This window comes from Elephantulus edwardii, unplaced genomic scaffold (assembly GCF_000299155.1).
Source record: "Elephantulus edwardii isolate Elephantulus edwardi_28Jun2011 unplaced genomic scaffold, EleEdw1.0 scaffold00309, whole genome shotgun sequence".
In the NCBI taxonomy this organism is placed as follows: domain Eukaryota; kingdom Metazoa; phylum Chordata; class Mammalia; order Macroscelidea; family Macroscelididae; genus Elephantulus; species Elephantulus edwardii.
Genome location: NW_006400059.1, coordinates 925717 through 945496, shown reverse-complemented (window position 1 = coordinate 945496; position 19780 = coordinate 925717). Strand labels below are relative to the sequence as shown.

General features: G+C 41.8%; 1 protein-coding gene across 1 annotated transcript in view; it reads left to right on the top strand.

The window, feature by feature from the left end:
* LMO7 (LIM domain 7) overlaps positions 1-19002 on the top strand; it is a 131978-nt gene extending 112976 nt beyond the window's left edge. The window contains exons 20-28 of the mRNA XM_006901130.1: positions 17-109; positions 2106-2356; positions 2627-2728; positions 5352-5417; positions 8086-8138; positions 9994-10198; positions 13419-13715; positions 17409-17511; positions 18910-19002. Of these exons, the coding sequence (XP_006901192.1) occupies positions 17-109; positions 2106-2356; positions 2627-2728; positions 5352-5417; positions 8086-8138; positions 9994-10198; positions 13419-13715; positions 17409-17511; positions 18910-19002 (1263 nt within the window). The remainder of the gene's footprint in view (positions 1-16; positions 110-2105; positions 2357-2626; positions 2729-5351; positions 5418-8085; positions 8139-9993; positions 10199-13418; positions 13716-17408; positions 17512-18909) is intronic.
* The last annotated feature ends 778 nt before the right edge of the window (positions 19003-19780 follow it).

The following is a 19780-nucleotide window of genomic DNA, read 5'->3' as shown; positions in this document are numbered from 1 at the left end:
ACATCTTTCTTGATAGGAGAAATACCAGCGGGAACAAGAGAAACTTAGAGAAGAGTGGCAGAGAGCTAAGCAAGAGGCCGAGAGAGAGAATTCAAAATACCTGAATGAGGTAGTGTTAAAGCATACCGTTTTTTAAAAAAATTATACTAGTTTATTTACAAAATTTAAATACATGGTTTTTAAGAAAAAAATTCTTTCATTTCCCTCACCCCACCCCTTTCAAATTGTACAACTCTATGATTAATCCCCCCCTTCCCCTGTACATCCTCTTTTTTCTGCTTCCACCCTCTCCCACCCCTCTTGGATCCTTATACTCATTCTACAATAATGGTTTTATACAATATTTATACTTGTGGGATTGGGTTAGTTCACTCAGCATAATGCTCTCCAATCCCTCCCAAGTTAGGTAATAATTTACAAAATCATTGCTTCTAATATTCCATTGTGTGGATGTACCATAATTTCCTCAATCCATTCATTTGTGGTTGGACATTTTGGCTGTTTCCATGTTCTTGCAATGGTGACTAATGCTGCTATGAACATTGGTATACAAATCTTCACTTGTGCCTCAGTTCTTATATTCTCAGGGTCTTTTCCAAGTTGTGGAATAGCTGGGTCATAGGTAATTTCCATGTTCAGCTTTTTGAGGAGCACCAAACTGCCTTCCTGAAATGTTGAACGTTGTTCTTTCTCTTTTTATTTTCTTGGCAAAATTTTTGAGAAATGGAATGTATACTTCAGCTTAACTTTTGACTGCATGTTTGCCCTCTGTATTTTCTTGAAATACACAATGGTCTCTGCGAAAGGAGTAGTTGTAGCATGGGGATGGCTGAGTCTGACTTCGATCAACCTCATAAAGGGAACTGTCCCCATCAATATATCAATAGCAGCAAATAGATATCTGCTTGATCAGACATGGCACCCCCATTCTCCTGCACATCTTTCTACCAATCATGTTGACTCACAGTTATGGTATCAAGAGTGGTGTTTATTAAGTTGGAAGGTGGTTGTTGTTGTTTAATGCCATCGAGTCGTAGACAACTCATAGTGACCTTATGAAAGAACAGCCTGAGCACTGTTCATACATCGAGTTTCCGGAGGCAAACCATTTTGGAGGTGGATGCCGCTCCTGCTTCCAGGCTTGATTTAGTCGGGAAGCTCCAGCCAACACTGTCCACCATGGGTGCCCATTACTATGATTGGCACATCACTGTCAGAGCAGTGCTATACCACCTAAAAGAATGTTTGACAGGAAGTCAATTTGAACCTGGCCCGAGGGCCGCAGTTGGAGGATAGGAGAGGTAAAGAATAACACCCGATGATAGTCTAGATTTTAGCCAACCAGTCCCAAGGCACAATTAATTCCTCAATTAGTGCAGGGTCCAATTTCAATTCTGCAGTCAGCTATTCCTTCCATCATCCAGCAAGAACATCAAAACCTTTAACTGTGGCCTTTACCTCAGGCTCCTCTGATTACACCTTACCACAATTTCTCCACAGCATAGCCATGGTCTCTCCACCAGGGTGTCACCAGGGTCTCACCACCAGGGTCCCACGCTGACTAAGATTCTAGCTCCATTCTCCTTCAAATCTTATTGCTCAGTGTGGGAAGCACTGTCTTTCTTATCCTAAATCCATAGCTGTTGATAATTTGTAGACTATGTGTCTGCAGTTAAGATATCTGGAGACCAGAGGGGGCTAAGGCAATGGCTAAAAAAGCCTCTGGAGACCAGAGGGGTCGGGTAAAGCAATGGCTAAAAAAGCCAACTTTAAGCTAACACCACAAACTCTGACCAGTTAAGATTTTGCTTTGAAATTTCAGCTCCTTCTAATTTCTCTAATATGTCATTGAATATTCACAGCAATAACACCTAAGAATTTTCCTTTACTAAGTTATAGCTCAGTTACTCAAGTGTGCTTTTATTTGTTTCTGAGGTTTTTTTTTTTAAGTGATAAAACTTTTTTTACATGATTTCACAAAGTCAGATTGAGGGTATAAGTACAATAGAAACCATTGAAAAGAAAAGTGAATGTTCAGATGTCTCTAAAAAAATTACAGAAGTAAACAGATTTTAGATTAATTTCTTTTCTTCTTGGTCACATAGGAGCTGATGGTCTTAAACTCAAGCAGCATTTCTCTAACCACAAGGGAGTCCCCTGTTGCCACTTGGGAAGCCTCCTGGGGTGAAGGGTCCAAATCTTCTGACCGGGAAGGAACGCGAGCGGGAGAGGAAGAGAGGAGAGAGCAGCCAGATGAAGATGTTGTTGAGGACCAAAGGAGGAAGCTGCAGGAACAACTACTTCTGGAGGATGAGAGGAAACTGAAGGAACAGCAGTATCAGGAGCAGGAGCAGAAGCATCAAAATGAGATTGAGGAGAGACGTCGGGCTGAGATTGAGGAACGAAGACTCCAGGCCGAGATTGAAGAGCAAAGACTCCAGGCCGAGATTGAAGAGCGTAGACATCAGGCCCTGATTGAGGAGCAGAGACACCAGGCTCATGTGGAGGAGCAAAGACGCCAGGCCCAGATTGAGGAGCAAAGACGCCAGGCCCAGATTGAGGAGCAAAGACGCCAGGCCCAGATTGAGGAGCAAAGACGCCAGGCCCAGATTGAGGAGCAGAAGAGGCGTCAAGCTGAAGCTGAGGAGCTGAAGCGACACACAGAAGAACAGAAGCGTCAGGCAGAAAAAGAGCGGGAAACTTCAGTGAAAATATACCAGTATAGAAGGTCAGTTTGCACAGCCAATGGCATGTTTTTAAAGAAATTTGTTTAGCATTTTTGTCTCTACTGTAAATAGCAACTCATTGATCATTCCCACTTCCCAGCATAAGTTCTTTACACAAATGAATAGTAACAGCCTAAAGGGCCCCTTTAAATGGTTACTTCCAAGACTTTGCCATGATCTAGAAGACTCCTCTGAGCTACATCCAGGCCCTGTCTTTTACCTAGCCACCTATCACTGTGTTCTCCCTCATTCTGTTACTCTGTCCCAGCTACATCGGCCTCCTTTTTATTCCTTGAAAATACCAACATGTCCTGTTCTTAGGCTCTTATACTTTCTAGTCTCGCTGCCTACACAAGTCTTCCCTCACTTGAATGTGTCTTGCTAACTCCTTTTGCTCAAACATCTCCTTTTAAGACTTTCCAGAAGACCTGGATTAAAACTCAGGGCTCTTTCCATCCCTTCTCTCTCCCTTTGTGCTGTTGTATGTTATGCATTTGTTCTCTTCTCTTTGGTCCTGTCTGCCCCAGTTATGTGTAATATTACAATGGGAATTAACTTTATGTTCACTTCCGTAGCCCAGCTCTAGAATAGTACTGGCAAAGAGCAGGTGTTCAGAATATATTTGAAGACTGAATGAATGAGTAAATGAAGGGGGTGCATATGCCTATTGGGATGAGAAGATCTGTTTGTGGAAAGACTGTTTGAAATGCATTAATATGCTTGGTTTTTTAACCAGAACCCATTCTCATAAAAGTGTCTCAAATCATAAACCAAACTTGCTGCTGTTGAGTCAATTCCAACTAAGTAACACTGCTTAAGGAGCAGATGCAACGTGGGAGTGGCAGAATCTGAATTCTTTCCATTTCCTAAAAGAAAGCTGTCCCCATCAACAACATCCATGTTGTAGTTGTTGTTATGTGCCATCAAGTCACTTGCGACTCAAAGTGATCCTACGTACAATAGCCTTAAACCTTGCTCTATCTCTTGCCAAAATTGTTGTCTCTGACACACCTAATGCCATTATCTCAGTGATGGAATCAGTCCATCTGATCGAGGGTCTTCCTCTCCTGCACTGGCCCTCCACCCTTCCAAGCATGACATCCCTCTCTAAGGAATGATTGCACCTTGCAGCATGTCCAAGTATGTCAGACAGAACTTCAGAATCCTTGCCTCTAAGGAGTAGCCTCACTTCACACTCTCCAGGATGACCTTGTTTGTTCTTCTAGAAGTCCATGGTATATTCAATACTCTTCTCCAGCACCAAAGCTCAAAGACATCAATTCTCCTTCTGTCATCCCTAGTCATTGTCCAGCTTTCTGATGCATACAGGTAATCACAAAGATCATGGCCTATATCAGGCACACTTTAGTCTCCAGACAGATGTTGTTGCTCCTCAGTCTCTTGGAGAGGTCTCTGACAGTAGACTTTCCCAATGTAATTTGCCTTTTAATTTCCTGACTACTGGTACCAAGAGTCTTGATTGTAGATCCAAGCAAACTGAAGCTGTCAACAATGTCAATCTCTTCACTCATAGTACCAAACACATAGCTACATGGTCAGACATGTTGATCCAATGTTCTTTGCAGCTTGACTGACAGACTTTACTCACAGTTGTGAGGTATATTAGGGAAATAGCTTGGGGAGTGGGGGAGGCAGAGAATATCACACAACGCAAGTCCAGGTTTAGTCCAGCAGTTCCAAGCCATGTTAACAAAGCATAATTTCTAAATTAATGAAAGTCCATGTTCAGTTCATGTACAGCCCATGTATAGTTCAGCAGCACAAATTCACCTCTAGTTTCCTCTGTCATCCAGATAACTATCTCAAAGCAGTTACAAGTCAGATTTTCCTTTTATCACTCAGCAGCCAAAAGTTTTAAAACTGTGGCTCTATCTCTAGGATTCTTCTGGTTAGACCTTGCTCCAGTCTCTTCACAGCATTGCCAGAGTGTCTTCACCCTCTTTCCACCACCATGTTTCACAGTGTGGAAAGCCTTGGCTTTTGTTGATCCCACAGCTGTTGATGATTTGCAAGACTGTGTGTCCAGTTAAGGTAGCTGGAGACCATGCCTGTAATGGGGGCTAATATAATGCATAAAAATGCCAGTTTAAAAGATTTTGACACCACAAAACCTCAATCTGATTTCTCAGGCTATCAATCTTAATGGAAGCAGACTGCTTCCTATTTCTGCTGTTAGAATAGTCAGTGGGTCTGACCTTTCAGCATTTTGGTTAGCAGTTCAACACTGAACCCATTGTACACTGTTGTTGTTGGTGTTGAGGCAAGTATGACTGATCGCAATCCTATGAACACTTCACCATATCTGACACATTTTAATTGATTGCTGCAATCACAGTGTCAATCCACCTCATAGTCTTCCTCTCTCTCACAGCCCCTCCACATTTCTAAGCTTGACGTCTCTTTCCAAAGATTAGCCTTTATCAACAACATGCCCAAAATAGATCAAACTTTGTCGTCTCTGCCTCTGCAAAGCATTTTGGCTGCATTTTATAGGGAGCCTAATAGAGTGTCTAGAATATTGTCATTTTGGTTTCTCAATCTTCAACTTAAAGAAGGCCTTTCAGTTTAATGTTTTGACTGAAATACATTTTTTCCATCCTCTAGGCCTCTTGATTCCTATGATCTACCAAAACAAGAAGAACAACCTTCAGGTCTGCTTCCTAGTGACAGGTTTGTAACACATTTCATTGTTACTAATGATGTCAGGTCAAAGCATTGAAAAGAAATCATCAGCTTTAAAGAGCATTATCTTTAATGTTTTTCTTTCATAAATATAAAAAAGGTGTTCCTTATGTGACATATTTAGAATATTCCGTTTTTATAATAAATACTAAGTTGGTAATAAGTGGCTTCAGATGAATCTTCCAGGACTTGTCGAGGTATTTGGACACTTGTTTTAAGCCCTTCATCTTTTGTGGGCCACACAGAGACTTTCTAGTTTATCTGTGTATCTGTTAACTTTTGCTGTATAACCAATGGCTGCTAAACTTAGCTTCTCAGCATGTGATTGTGTTCCCAAGGATATGCGACTGAGGTTAATTGGGCATTTCTAAGCTTGTTTCTGTTACTGGTTAGTAAAACAGCTCTGCTTTTTGAGGGTTGGCTGACTGTCAGCAAGAGAAAAAAGAACAATAATAGGCCTTGTGTCTCGACATCAGCAGACCAGTGTGACTAAATAGATAGATAGATGGATGGATAGAAAGATACAGAGATAGACTGAGCGAGGTAGAAGGAATGAAAAGGGAGGATGCATGCAAGGAATCTTAAGGTCATCTTTGCTTCTGCCACATTCTCTTTTCTAACCCACCAAGTCCAGCTCAAGAAAACCGAGGGCAAAGAATTGCTTTCTCTTTACGGGAGGACTCAGACTGCAAGATACATGGGTTTGGACAAGGCAGAATAATATTCATGTTTTGCAAGCTCTACCTAACCCTTTCTTTATTTCAAGAAAATGATGAGCAGTGACTTAAATTTACCCTGATTTTCTTTCACCTGGATGTCGGAAATGAAATTTGTGACTTTTCTCTTAGACAACTTGGTGTGAACTAGTGGTTAGATTTTGGAGGAGTAAAGTTAGGATTTTAAGTATCTGAAAATTTACACATCTAGAACATTTTTAAATCATTATATTTATAAAAAGCCATTTTGAAAATGCTTTGTGTTTTTGAAATTACTAAGGATTTCCAAATAGTCTGTGACTATTTGTTAACTGGCCATGCTGTTTTCAGAGCTGATATTTCTCCCTTCCTTACTGAAGACAAGGACTCTGACAACTGTATACAATCAAGACGGCTGAACGAGGCTGAGAACAGTTATGTGAAAGACTAGGACTAGCTACATAGGAGTGAACAGCTCCTAGGCTAAGGGGAATATTTAATGGTACATGGCCTCACTTTTTTAAGTAGCTACGCTTGTTTCTCTTTTAAAGAACTATTGATTTGGTGGTCTATTTAAAGAGGCTTTATTTATGCAGCTCATTACTTTGGGAAAAACAGTTAGGATGCAGTCCTGATGGAGCATGTCCTAGAGGCATAAAAGAGTCCTACTCATCTAGTAAACAGTTTCTTCTCTGTAAAAGGAGGTGACACTGCTGGAGAGTACTGTTTAATAATTGTCGCACCTTGTCACCGTGTATTATATATGGTTTATATGTGTTATATATTATTGTGTTTTCATACTGTTTACCATTGAGTCTGAACCGACCCATACCTGACTTTCCAGTGGGTTTTCAGAGGCAGTTAATTGCTCGGAGGAAATTGCCCATCCTTCTTCCACAGAGCAGCTGATGCCTTCATCATTGCAGCATTGCTTCTTGCCACTAGAGCTCCCCATACATTATTAGATATATCTATCTAAGGTTGGCACAGGATAGAGCAGGTTTCAGAGCTATTGTACTTAGGGTCACTATGAGTTGCAAGTGACTAGATGGCGCATAAGAACAACATTTATCTATAGATATTCTCTCTCTCTATACACACACACACACACACACACACACACACACACACACACACACAAGCTCTGGTGGCCTAGTGGCAAGAAGCTGTGCTGCAATCTCAAAGGCATGTGGTTCAAGGCCACCAGCTGCTCCATGGAAGAATCATGAGCAGTCTCTGCTCTCCAATTAACTAGCTCTGAAAACCTACCAAAGGGTCAGCTATGGGCCAGTTCTGACTCCACGGTACACAACAATAACAACAACATGTACACGTGTATATCATGCATTTTTATTCTTGTTGTTTTTACTGTAATTCTTTTTTGAAGCTCAACGTTCCTGGGAAAGTGAAATCAGTATCTTGATAATAGATTGAACTATTAGAAAGGTAGGCACCTTTAGAATGGATGCCTTCTTGGGCATCCTGGGGGTGGCCTGTGGTCAGCTGCTGTTTCACAGTGCCCTTGGTGCCCTAATGCCTGTGCAGTGGCCGTGCCACCCTTGGGCAGGGTGGAGGAAATGGGAAAGGCACTTTTCAGGTATTCTGACGATTCTTTGTGTGGCAGGGTACGACTGATAATCTGAAACAGAGTAAAAATGTAAAAATTAACACCGACAAAACAATAGATGGCCGTAGTCCCTGCACAGGTGGGAGGAGCACTTTCACATACCTTCAGGTTTATGTTTAGCATCCGACTCATCTCTGTTTGGGGCTGTCACTTTCATTGTCAGTTATTTAGTGCAACCTGAAAGATTACTTGGTATAAAAAGAAATCGAGCTCTCCACAGACCTAGAAAATAAATCAACTGCTTTATAAAAAGCAATGCGTAGGGGTATTTTTCCTTCGTAAATAAGAAAAAAATGTTCTTAATATGACATGTTTAAAATATTCTGTGTTTCAGGAATAAATCTCTATCCACTACTGAACTGGATGGTTTTCCCACAAGTAAAAATGGTAAATAAGATTTTTTTTTTGCTCCCAATTTTTCAGTACAGTAGTTTATGCTACTGCATGTTACAGTCAGTATTGTTAAGGACAGAATCTATTATAACATTTGAAATACTAAGTATTTTTAGCAGTTTATATAAAAGTAACAAAACAAGTTAATTTGTGTGTGTGTGTGTGTGTGCGCGCGCGCATGCTTATGTGGCTTTACCTTACAATGGAAAGAGTCTGAAGAAAGTAAAATGATTCTTGTGTGGCTAATGAAATATGTGGGAATTTTCCATAGTGGTGCTCATAGATTTCTATAATAAAGATCATCTTACAGCCAAAGAAATTAGACCAAAAAGATTTTACAGAATATTAGGGAACTTAGAAATTGTATGACTTTGAAACAGAGCACTGACTCACCAGAATGTCCCAAAATCCATATTGGAAGCTATTGTTGTTATGCACCATTGAGTGGGGTCTTTATCATGTTTGGCGATTAACTAAGACAAGAAATGGGTGAACTGGGTCCTAAGAAGCATCCTGGCCCATGTACTAGGATATGAGGCCCCAGGCCCAAGCACCCAGAGCTCAAGGCTGCCTCTCTTAGTATTTGTGACTCGCTCAAAGGCCATACCTCTTTGGTGGTTTGAATCCACCAGTGGCCCCTCTGCAGATAAGAAATCCCTTCTCATGTGATTTATAGCCTCAGAAACCCATTAGAGGGTTCTTGGCAATGAGAAAGAGATGACAAATTTGGTTATGTTTTAGTGTACAGGTTCTCCCATTTATTTATGGATTGAAGTTCCTAGAATAGCAGTGACACATTTAATGATTTCTTGTATCTGGAACTTATTAGATATTTAATTGATCAACTTATGCCAATAAAGTAACTTTTATGTAGACACCATTTTAGTTAACATATGATGAAATTGACAAGATTGGTGTGGGCACAACTATTAGCATAGACTTGCAGAAGAAGCCTTCAGGTGGCCTTTCTTGGTGCTTTCTGAGAAATAAACTAGGACAGAGACTAACCTTGAAATCTGGAGGAACGATGACTGCAGTAGGTCAAAAGATTGAGAGAAAAGAAACTCATGTTCAGATGACATTGCTCGATTGAAATTGAGGTGTGTGTATGTGTGTGTGTGTGTGTGGGGGTGATACTTCCAAGTTGTGGATGTTTTACCCAAGTCAGAAGTTAACCCAACAAAACAAAGCCCTCAGGATAAAAAAAAAATACTATAGTTCTATTAGTTTCCTAAAGCAAACACAAACCTGATAACATTTCCTGGGTCATCATTCACATGATTTAAATGATTTTTTACGTTCACAAATACCATTTAAGTGTCTCACATTACTTTCGGCCCCTGTAGCTGGGTCACGATTTATTCCATGATTTGTGTCAGGAGGGCTGGGATCTTGCAGTCTGGAGATATATATGGTCAGTGTTTCCTCTCTCTCACCAACAGGACCCTTTTGCAAGAAGAAAACACCCTATTCCCTGTAGAGCAACCCCAGAGAACTTTTAATAGTATTGAATGGGGGAGGGGGAATTGAACGATTTAACTTCAGAAAGATGTAAAGAATAGAAGAGAAACTGTTTCTAACTCAGCATGTGTAAACATAACAGTGCTACAGTGAGCCATTTACATTTTCCTAAGTGGACCCTCATGGTGTTTCTCTGGCTGTAACACTGGAATTTCCAGGAATCTGAGACTATTACTCTATGTTCTCGAATCCCAGCCACTGTGAGACTCAGTCATGTTAGCAAACGTGCACAGGATCACACTTTGGCTGGCCAGTATTTGACGGTTTAGTTATTATTATTTGTTTTTAATGTGTGGCTCCTGAAGCTTTTACGGTGTTGTTCTTCTAGGAGGCACTAAATATGTTGGGAGTGCCAGCACATCCCAGAGGAGCTACAAGAAGGAGCAAGCCCCATCCGGAGCCGAGTTGGAGAGACAGCAGATCCTTCAAGAAATGCGCAAGAGGACATCGCTTCACAATGACAACAGCTGGATCCGCCAGCGCAGTGCTAGTGTAAATAAAGAGCCCATTAACCTGCCTGGGATAATGAGAAGGTACAAGACATCTTAGGAGTGAGATCCTGTTCTCTGCTCTTCTCCCTGCCACGGAGTCAAGTCCCCTCAGAGAAACCCTCCATCGGGTTTCCAAGCCTGTGCATCTTTCTGCAAGTAGATGGTCCATCTTTTCCCCCTTGAATTCAAGCAGCTGACCTTTTGGCCAGCACTGAAACATAAATAGCACAGTGCTCCAGAGGGCTCCTTCAGTCTTACCGTAAACCAGGTGACTGTGTAGGCATGTTGAATTGGCTTTGTAGAGAGATGTGCTACGCCAAAGGCGACACCTCTGTGGCATTCAGATCCATCAGCAGCTGCACTGGAGTGAGAGGGCCAGTCTCTTCTGGTGTGATTTACCGTCTTAGAAACTCAGTGAAGGGTCAGCTGTGAACCCCTTCCACCTCGGTATCAAGGAGTTTTGAGCAGAACCGGTGTCATCATCATTTCTCTTCCTTACCTAGGGTTATTTTTAGATTTTTTTTAATTGAGATTTTAATTGAAGTTTATAGAGAACTCAGATTTCCATTCATTCATTGTTGCACATTTTCTTTCCTACTCACCCCCACCCCCAGTTTGCTTTTCTTTTTGAGAAAGAAATTCTTTCATTGTTGTACAACTCCCCCACCCTCACCCCCTTTACTACGCAGCTCTTATTCTGGACTGTTGTCATGCCAATAATGCCTAATCATATGCTCCTTTTTTGCCTAGGGTTTTGTGGGAGAAAAAGAAGTAGAGAAATGTCACAGAGTCACTATTAGGTGTCACACTTATGCCAACTGGTTTCTTGGCCTGATACTTCATCTGAGGAAAATGTTTTGAGACAGAGGCACATGTTCAATATTGACAATTATATAAGGAAATAGAAATTCTCATTTCCAGTTGTGTCAACACTATGTAGTGGGTATAAGGAAATATTTATATGTCCATGAGAAACTTTCGCTTCTAAATAGCACATTGAACAGGGAGCTCTGGTGATATAGTCTGTAGGAGTGAGATTTAAAATTTTAAAAGAAAAAAATAATTTGAAACCTGGGCTAAGATATTTTTTTGAAACAACAAAACTGGAATTGTTCTTGTTAAGGGAAAATGTTTGAGTTAATTTAGGGCTAATTTTTGTAGATGAGTATGAATATAGACATTTAAGAACTATTTTTCAAAAGTTTTGTTTAAATCCACTTAGGAGCCAAATCCTGGTGTACGTGCATATTCAGTTCACTTTAAAGGGGTATTTGATGACTCCTTCCTATGTACAACTCAACAGTTGTTAAACTTGTGGCTTAGGGTTGTGAGAATGAGGTTTGCATAGTGGCATGGCTTGAGTTACTTTGATGTCAAAGGCTTTGCTTTGAAAGCCATTTCTACCACTTACTAGCTGTTTTACCATGAACAAGTCACCTACTTTCTCTAATATTTAAAAATGATCTTATATAGTTGTTTGGAAGCAGGAGTGGCATCCACTTCCTAACCTTCAGAAACTCTCTGAACCTTGATAAATGTCCATAGTTGTAGAGAGTCTTCAGGCCTTTTGTTCATAGGGTCGCTATGAGTCATGCTCGACTCAAAGGCAATCATCACCACCACCACCAACAACAATAGTTGTGTGAGGAGTAAATAAGTGGATTTTGTTTGTTGTTTGTTTGATGGGTGTGTTTTTTTTTTATAGTATTTAGACTAATATCTAATAAATGTGTGAATGCTTTAAAAAGGTATATTTTTGAAAGTACAAGCTAGGTTTAGAAGAGGTCATGCCACTACAGACATTATTGCTAATGTCAGATGGATTCTGGCAGAAAGCAAAAGTACCAGAGGAATGTCTATCTGTGTTTCATTGACTTGCAAAGACATTTGACTGTGTGGATCACAACAAAGTGTGGTTAACCTTGAGGAGAATGGGAATCCCAGAACACTTGATTGTGCTTATGCGAAACCTGTACTAGGACCAGTAAACAGTCCTCAGAACACAGCAGGGAAACACTGCATGGTTCAAAATCAAGAAAGGAGTGCATCAGGGATGCATCCTGTCTCCATACCTTTTCAGTCTATATGGAGAACATAGGCACAGCTCTATGAGGAGAAATGTGGCATCAGGATTGGGGAAAACTCATCAATAGCCTATGTTATGCAGATGACACAACCCTGCTTGCTGAAAGTAACCCGAAGTGCTTGCTATAGAAGGTCAAGGTCTGTAGTCTTTGATATGGATTAAAGCTCAACATCAAGAAGACAAAGATTCTCACCGCTGGGCCAATTGGCAGCCTGCTGAATGAGGAAGAGATTGAGGTTGTTAACAGTTATAGATTTCTTGGTTCTGCAGTCAACACTCTTGGCACCAGCAGTCAGGAAATCAAAAGACAAATTGCTACTGTTTAAAGAATGAATGTCTGGCATTTTAGCATTAGCTTTATTTTTTTTTTTTACATAGTATTTTCTTCACAGATTTCTCCCTCTATTATTTACTATTTAATCAAGTACCAAATAATTAAAATATAAATATGCAAAAAAATAAATGGAACTTGGTTGAAATGTGAAACATCATGGTACTTCAAATAATGAAGAGAAACTTCCTGTGATCAAGGCAATTAGATTTCTTAGTTTAATACTTGCTTAGAAACACATGAAGTGGGCATTGTGGCACAGCCAGTAGGGAGTTGAGCTGCCAGCCCAAAGCATAGCTCTCTGCTGATTCAAATCCACCAGCGGCTCCACTGGAGAAAGGCGGGCAATCTCCCATCTCCATGCAGTTTACAGTGTCAGAATCCCAATGGCGGGTCCGCTATGCATTGGTCCTGATTCACTGGCAATGAGTTTGAGGTTTTGTGTGGGTGGGTGTGGTGTGTGGGTATGAAACAAACCCTGAAGGGATGTCTGGTGTCATAAAGGGTTGGCAATGAGAGAAAATGTTCTGTTGGAGTCCCTGCATAGTGCAAACAGTGTGCTCAGTGCTAACCCAAAGGTCAGGGATTTGAGTCCACCCAGCGGTGTCTCAGAAGAAAGAACTACTGAAAAAGTGAACACTGGAAACCCTGTGGAGCACAGTTCTGCTCCTTCGTACACGGAGGTGTCATAAGTTGGGTTGACTCAAATGCTGAGTTGTTTCAACTCAAATGCTGTTAACCAGGCTGACAGGCCTCAGAAACCCAGTGGATGATCAGCTTTGCGTCTTGATGCAAGGGCAATGAGCTTGAGTTTTTTATGTTGACGACTCCTTTATATATTTCAGAGGCGAGTCTTTAGATAACCTGGATTCCCCAAGATCCAATTCCTGGAGGCAGTCTCCTTGGCTCCATCACACCACAGGATTCCATTCATCTTCCTCTGAGCAAGACTTCAGTCGCCCACCACCTCAGCTGGTGTCTACATCAAACCGCGCCTACATGCGGAACCCCGCCTCCAGTGTACCTCCTCCTTCAGCTGGTTCCCTGAAGACCGGGCCCTCAGGTGTCTCCACCGCCCCGTCCCCTACACCTCGCAGCCATTCCCCGTCAACCACACAGTCCAGCTCACAGCCACGCAACAGGTAAGTCCCTTCAAGTTTCTCTCTTTCTTCTTTTATCTCATAGGTACTCTTCCTTTTAAATTTCCCAGCTCTCTTGCCAAGCTTTCTAGTGAATAAGAAAACCCAACTCCTTTCAATGTGCCAACCTCTGTGTTTTGTCTTATTAGAGCTACGTTTAATTAGGAAGGCTCTCTGGATACTTTTCTGTGCTATCCATGGTACCTTAAAAGCCTTTATGGGTCTCTTCTGAAGCCACTTAGACCTTTAAAATGTCTCTTTTATTGCCACTATCTTGTCTGCCTGTACTTGTGGTCTGTGCCTTAGATGTAGATGCAAATGAATAGTCTTCAATGTGACTCATAAAAGTGCACAATAGCTCGTGAATGCGTCTCAAATTTATGAGTAAAAGCTGTGTTATAAAGTGTCTGTCTTGATGGCTGCCATGCAAACTTGTTTTAGAACAAGTGTTTTTGAAAGGCAGGCATTATAACCAAGCTGTGCAACCCATGAGCTTTTACCAGTTGGACCAAAATAATAGTAAAAGTAAATTTGACCTTATTTTTTAGATTTTTTAAATGAGTCTTCTATAGGCCTTATGCCATGTAAGAAATGACATCTCCAGTGGAAACTTGCCTTTGGGTATGGAAGAAAGAAGGCATGTGTCTTTAAAGGTTAAGCAGTTTCAGGCTGGTGTTGATTCTCCACTGATAACTTAAGCTCCCGGCAACTGTGTAGTTGTGATGCTTCTGTTGTGAGCAATTTAGGTTGGCATAGAGTACTTTTCACTATAAAGGAAATACTTTCTGATAAAAACACAGTGGTTAATATTAGAGTTTTACTTTTCAGCTGTCAAATGTGGAACATTGATAAGCTGGCATGTTATGCCAATCCCAAAAAACATGGCATGAACTAAACTAAAAAAAAAAACAACAAAAACCCTCAAACTTGTGGCTGACAAGTTGGTGCCAGCTGATGGCTGACCCTTCACTGGGTTTCGGAGACTGTAAATCACACTGGAAGAGATTGCCTGCCTTTCTCCTGAAGAGCTGTTGGTCAGTTCCAGCTGCCAGATGGATGCCACCTATGGCTTAGTAAGCAGTGCAGTTCCTACAGGTTATGCCACCTGAGCTCCCTGCATGTACAGAACGTGTACTTGGGAGTTTGAATTGACAGGAGGGGGAGCAAGGATTTATGGTGAATTTAGGGGCCAATGAGATGGAATTTGGGGTGCTGGGAAAACAGAGGAGAGGTTACTTATGTATCTACTGAGAGATTTGCTCTTGGAGAGCAAATAGGAGTCGGGTTTTGACATTTTCTGGCCTGAGCGTGTCTCTATCTCAAAGGTAGCCTTCTAAACATGCCCCCAACATTGATAGCTCACGGCTCAGTGGGACTGAAGCTCAATGCTGTACTGTGGGGCTGCAAAGGTAAACAGAAGTGACCTTGACCTTATCACTTGGAAGAGGAGATAAGACTTGTATCTAAAATGGCTTAGATATTCTTCTTACCTAGCTAGGTGGTAACTGTGTGAGGTGATTTTCTTTTTATTTCATGCCAAAGTTGAGAGTCAGATTATCACAGACATGCTCTTTAACTAGAGCACTGAGTGAATAAGAAAGGGTAAAAGAGAAAATTGAGAGGGTAGCAGATGGGGAACTCTAAGAGCCTCATGAAAGAAGTTGGGCTGTTCTGTTCTTTGGATTGACAAAGCTGGAGTTCTCTTGTCATGTTAGACTGGTGAGATGTGGGATGGCTTAGAGGAGGGGGGAGCAAGTGGTGGGCAGAGGCATCTGCCAAGCAGAAAGAGGATGGAAACTGGTCCAGAACGGACCAGTCTCACTGGAATGGTGATTATGTGAAGAAGTGCCAAGAGTCCCTGAAGATCCTTCAGTCATGATATTCTCAAGGCGTATGGTTGGTTGGCTTGTGAAAAATCCCCTCCCACTGATGTGTAGACCTTTGTGAATTCTTCCTCAATGTTGACCCCTCCAAGTGGCTTTTGCAATATTGACCTTGCACGATAAGAACCCCTTCTTGTTCCGCGTCTAGGTCGGTCAGTGGAAAGCGCGTGTGCTCCTCCTGCAATAACATTCTAGGCAAAGGAGCCGCCATGATCATCGAGTCCCTGGGTCTGTGTTATCATTTACATTGTTTCAAGGTGAGCTGGAGACCAGCGGCCCACAGGCCCGCACAGCTTCGCTTGGAGAGCGCATGGCCGCTTTGCGCTCTGGGTGCTGAGGCGCATTAACCAGCCTGCCGCTTGCCAGCGCCTGACTGCCGTGCTTGGGATCGCACACCGCCGCTGTTACTCACATCCTGACCCCGGTGCCCAAAAGTTAATCTAGAAAGGCTACGCACTTTCTGGTTTTCATCTGTGAGCATGTGTGAGAAAAATGTGTGGTGTATAAATGGCTTCTCTTAACATGCTGCCACTGGTGCCTGCCAGATATAATTACCATTGTTATCAAGAGCATGGGAACACGCTGTTATCATAGTGTCTGAAAGCTTAACTTTGGCTCAAACCAAACCAAACAACCCAAACCTGTGACTCTTGAGTTGCTTTTGACTCGTAATGACCCCACAGGACAGAGTAGAATTGCTCCATCGGGTTTGCAAGCTTGTAATCCTCACAGAAACAGATCACTTCGTCTTTCCCATCAGTGCAGCTGGTTGATTTAATCCACTCACCTTTCAGGTGGCATCCAGATGCTTAAAACACTGCATTACCAGGGCTCCTTTTTGTTCTTCTGCTGTGGCTCAGAACCCTCAAATTCACTGCCGTCTAGCCTGACCCAATTAATAATTGACCCTCCAATGGGTTTCTGAGGTCGTACAGGAGGGAGATTGGCAGAGCCGCTGATGGAGTCGAACCACCACAGAGATGTGGCCTTTGGGTTAGCAGTACCCCACCCCATGGACTGTGCCCCCAGAACTCCCGGGGTTTGACCAGGGAGGGTTCATGATGAAAGTGTAAATATGTTTACAAGTGCACAGGCTGTTGACACTCGGTGGGATTTTGCATAAAGACAGACCAGGCTGTGCTTCCTGTTGGCAGTGCCTGTGTCTAGAGACACGCATGTTCCCTTCTTGAACACACTGGGTTAGAAAAGGATTTCAGCTGTCGCCACCAGAGCCCTGCAGACCACAGCTTGTCTCAGCTTGCATATCGCTGGCTGGGGTTGTTCCTCGCCACAGCCAAGTGAGGCCAGATAATGTAATGTTTGAGCACGTGGAACCAAGATGGCCAGCCTTGATGTGAGGGCAACACATGGGACAAGTGGCCAAGCCCAGTGCAGTGGGAACTCAGGCGTGGCCTGTCTCGGCTCGTGGAGCCAAACCCAGATGCCATTCACGTAAATGGGTACTTTCATGTGGTACCACGTCCTTTTTCCTTCCCCCGGATGGCAGCAAAGACATAATTTTCTTAAGCTAATTGGTGGACCATTGCTGGTTTTAGGAATCCTTAGACTGACCAACTTGGTTCTTGAAATTGGCTTTATGAGTCCTTTAAATGCTGTCTCCTCTGGCAAGCTTCCTTTCAGTCGACTAATTATTTTTGGCCTTTTTAGTTTCTTTTGCTGTTGCTGAAATGCACCCTAGGAGCTTAGAAGCTGCATTCTGCTCCTCCACCCTCCTCCTTCCCGGGTGCCCCAAGCTTTGCTGAGCCGCGTGATCACGGATGTCCTCTCTTGTTTTTTTATCCCCCTTCCGCAGTGCGTGGCCTGTAAGTGTGACCTCGGGGGCTCTTCCTCAGGAGCCGAAGTCAGAATCCGAAACAACCAGCTGTACTGCAACAACTGCTATCTCAGATTCAAATGTAAGAGAGCAAATCAGAGAGAAAATTTCTTCCCTTTTAAAGAGAACGAGGGTGCCCTTGCTTTGTCCTGATTCCGTGGTCAACTCCCATCCTTCCTCCCTGACCTAAAATTCTGGTTTTGGGGAATCTTAGTTAATCCTCTTGGAAGAGGAGTGGGTCATGGGCTCCGGATTCTAGCCTAACAAGGGTAAGAAGTGGGACCGGGAGTGACAGGGGAACAAGTGCGTGGGAACCAGCAGGGTCCTGTGATGATTACTCAGGGACAAAGAGCAGCTAAACAGGAAAAGACAGAAGACAGGCACCTAAGACCATGAACTTGAATCTTCTACAGAGACTGAAGTCTGTGTTGATAATTGATTGATCTCTCTAACATCTTCACCTTAGTTCTAGAATTTGACAACAGGCTTCAAATATATGATTTGGAAAATGACCAATGTTCCAAACTATCCTTTTAAAAAACAATAAAGACTAAGCAATCAACTTATGCTTTGTTTTATAACGCCATGATATGATATATGGGGGGGGATGTGTGTGTGTGTGTGTGTGTGTGTGTGTGTGTATGTATATATATTAGAAGAATACATTCATTCTAATGATATGGCGTTTCAGTTTAATTTTTGGAATAAGTAGAGTTTTTCCAGCTCTTCCAAATTGTACTTAGTGTCTAAGCATATTTTATTTGTCAGTATGTCAACATGGGCTCACATAATCGTTGTAGTACGTTGTTGATAGCTACGGAAAGACAACCATTATTGCTGTTTATATTTTGAACTTTGATGCTGGTAACATGTGTTTCTTCCTCGCTGTGAAATGGAATTACAAGTGGTATCAGAAAAACAATTTGCTTTTGAACTCAGAGGTATTTATATGGCCTTTTATGTGAAGAGTGCTTTTGTAAATGGCTTAAAGCCCAGTCAACTCTCTTTTATCTGTCGATGGGTTCTGAACCCTTTTACACAGCTGTCCAGTTCTTTGCTGGATGCTGACATTGGGGTTGGAGAATGTCAAGGCTGGGCACATTATGGGGGGGAGTGTGTGTATGTGTGTGTCCTTTTCTTTCTTTAAGCAAATTCCAAAGCCAAACAGAATTGATTTTTGGAATTGTCATTAAAAAACTTGGCCCATGCCTTTTTCTCCCCTCCAATGCAAATAATAGAGAGTTGAATGTCATTTATTTCTATCATCAGCAATTATTTTTTGCTCCATTTTGGCATATACCAACTTCTAGCGCCCAGAGGCTGAGAATTTGTTCAGCTTTGTCACGAGGGGAGTGACAAGGTTACTCTTTCCACCTCCCGGGCCATTCTCTTGAGTGATGACTGCGATGTATCCCAGGTGACGAGTTTCAAGTGGCCTTGACTCTAAGTGCTTCTCTTTCTTCTCTCCTTGCCTGATCAGCTGGACAGCCAACTGCCATGTGATGTAACCCTCCACACGAAAGCACTGTTGCAGATAGAAGAGGAGGTGGTTGCTGCGGATGTAGATCTATAAATACATGTTGTCTGTCTTTTTCGCTCTCATTTTTTAAAACAATAACCCTCCCTCTTTTTGCCTTTTTAGATTTAGAAGCATTATATTCCTGATACAACCTGTATTTTGTTGTTGTTGTTTATTTATAAGAAGACAATTATGGGGGGAGGAGGGAAGCGCAGTATTTACTTTTTGAATTCAACCTATTAAAAGCACAAGGGAAGAAATGACACTTTCAAAGTTTCTTTTTGAGGTTGTTAATGATATGGTTTGACATTTTTGTGGTGTTTTAAAGAGGGTATTTTGTTGTGTTCTCTTTTTTTAAGACTCTTAAGCGTTATTGGAGATAGTTAATATAAATATGTAATTGCATTTTCTTTATTACAATATGTTCTAAATTAATGCAGAACCATATGGAAAATTTCATTGAAATCCACTCCCAAATTTGCTTTTTGTATCCTTTTTCCCACTTGTGTAATATTATGATTAAAAAAAAAAAGTAGCCTATGTAACATCTTATTTTGAGGGGAGCTATATTTTCTTCACCAGAATTGTTACTAAGAAATTGTCAATAGGAAGCATCTTTTTCACTAACAAAAAACCCCCCATGGTTTGTATACAGAAGGCTTTCTTCAGAAACTAATGAGCCTGTCAATTAAACTGCATTTGTAAATAAAATTGCTGATGCATTTCAAATGAGTGCTTGCCTTGTGTCTATGTCTGTGTCTTTGTGTCTTGTGGTCAGAATTTCTTGCTGCTGTTTTTGATTTACAGCTTTTAGAAGAACAGTTGACAAGTA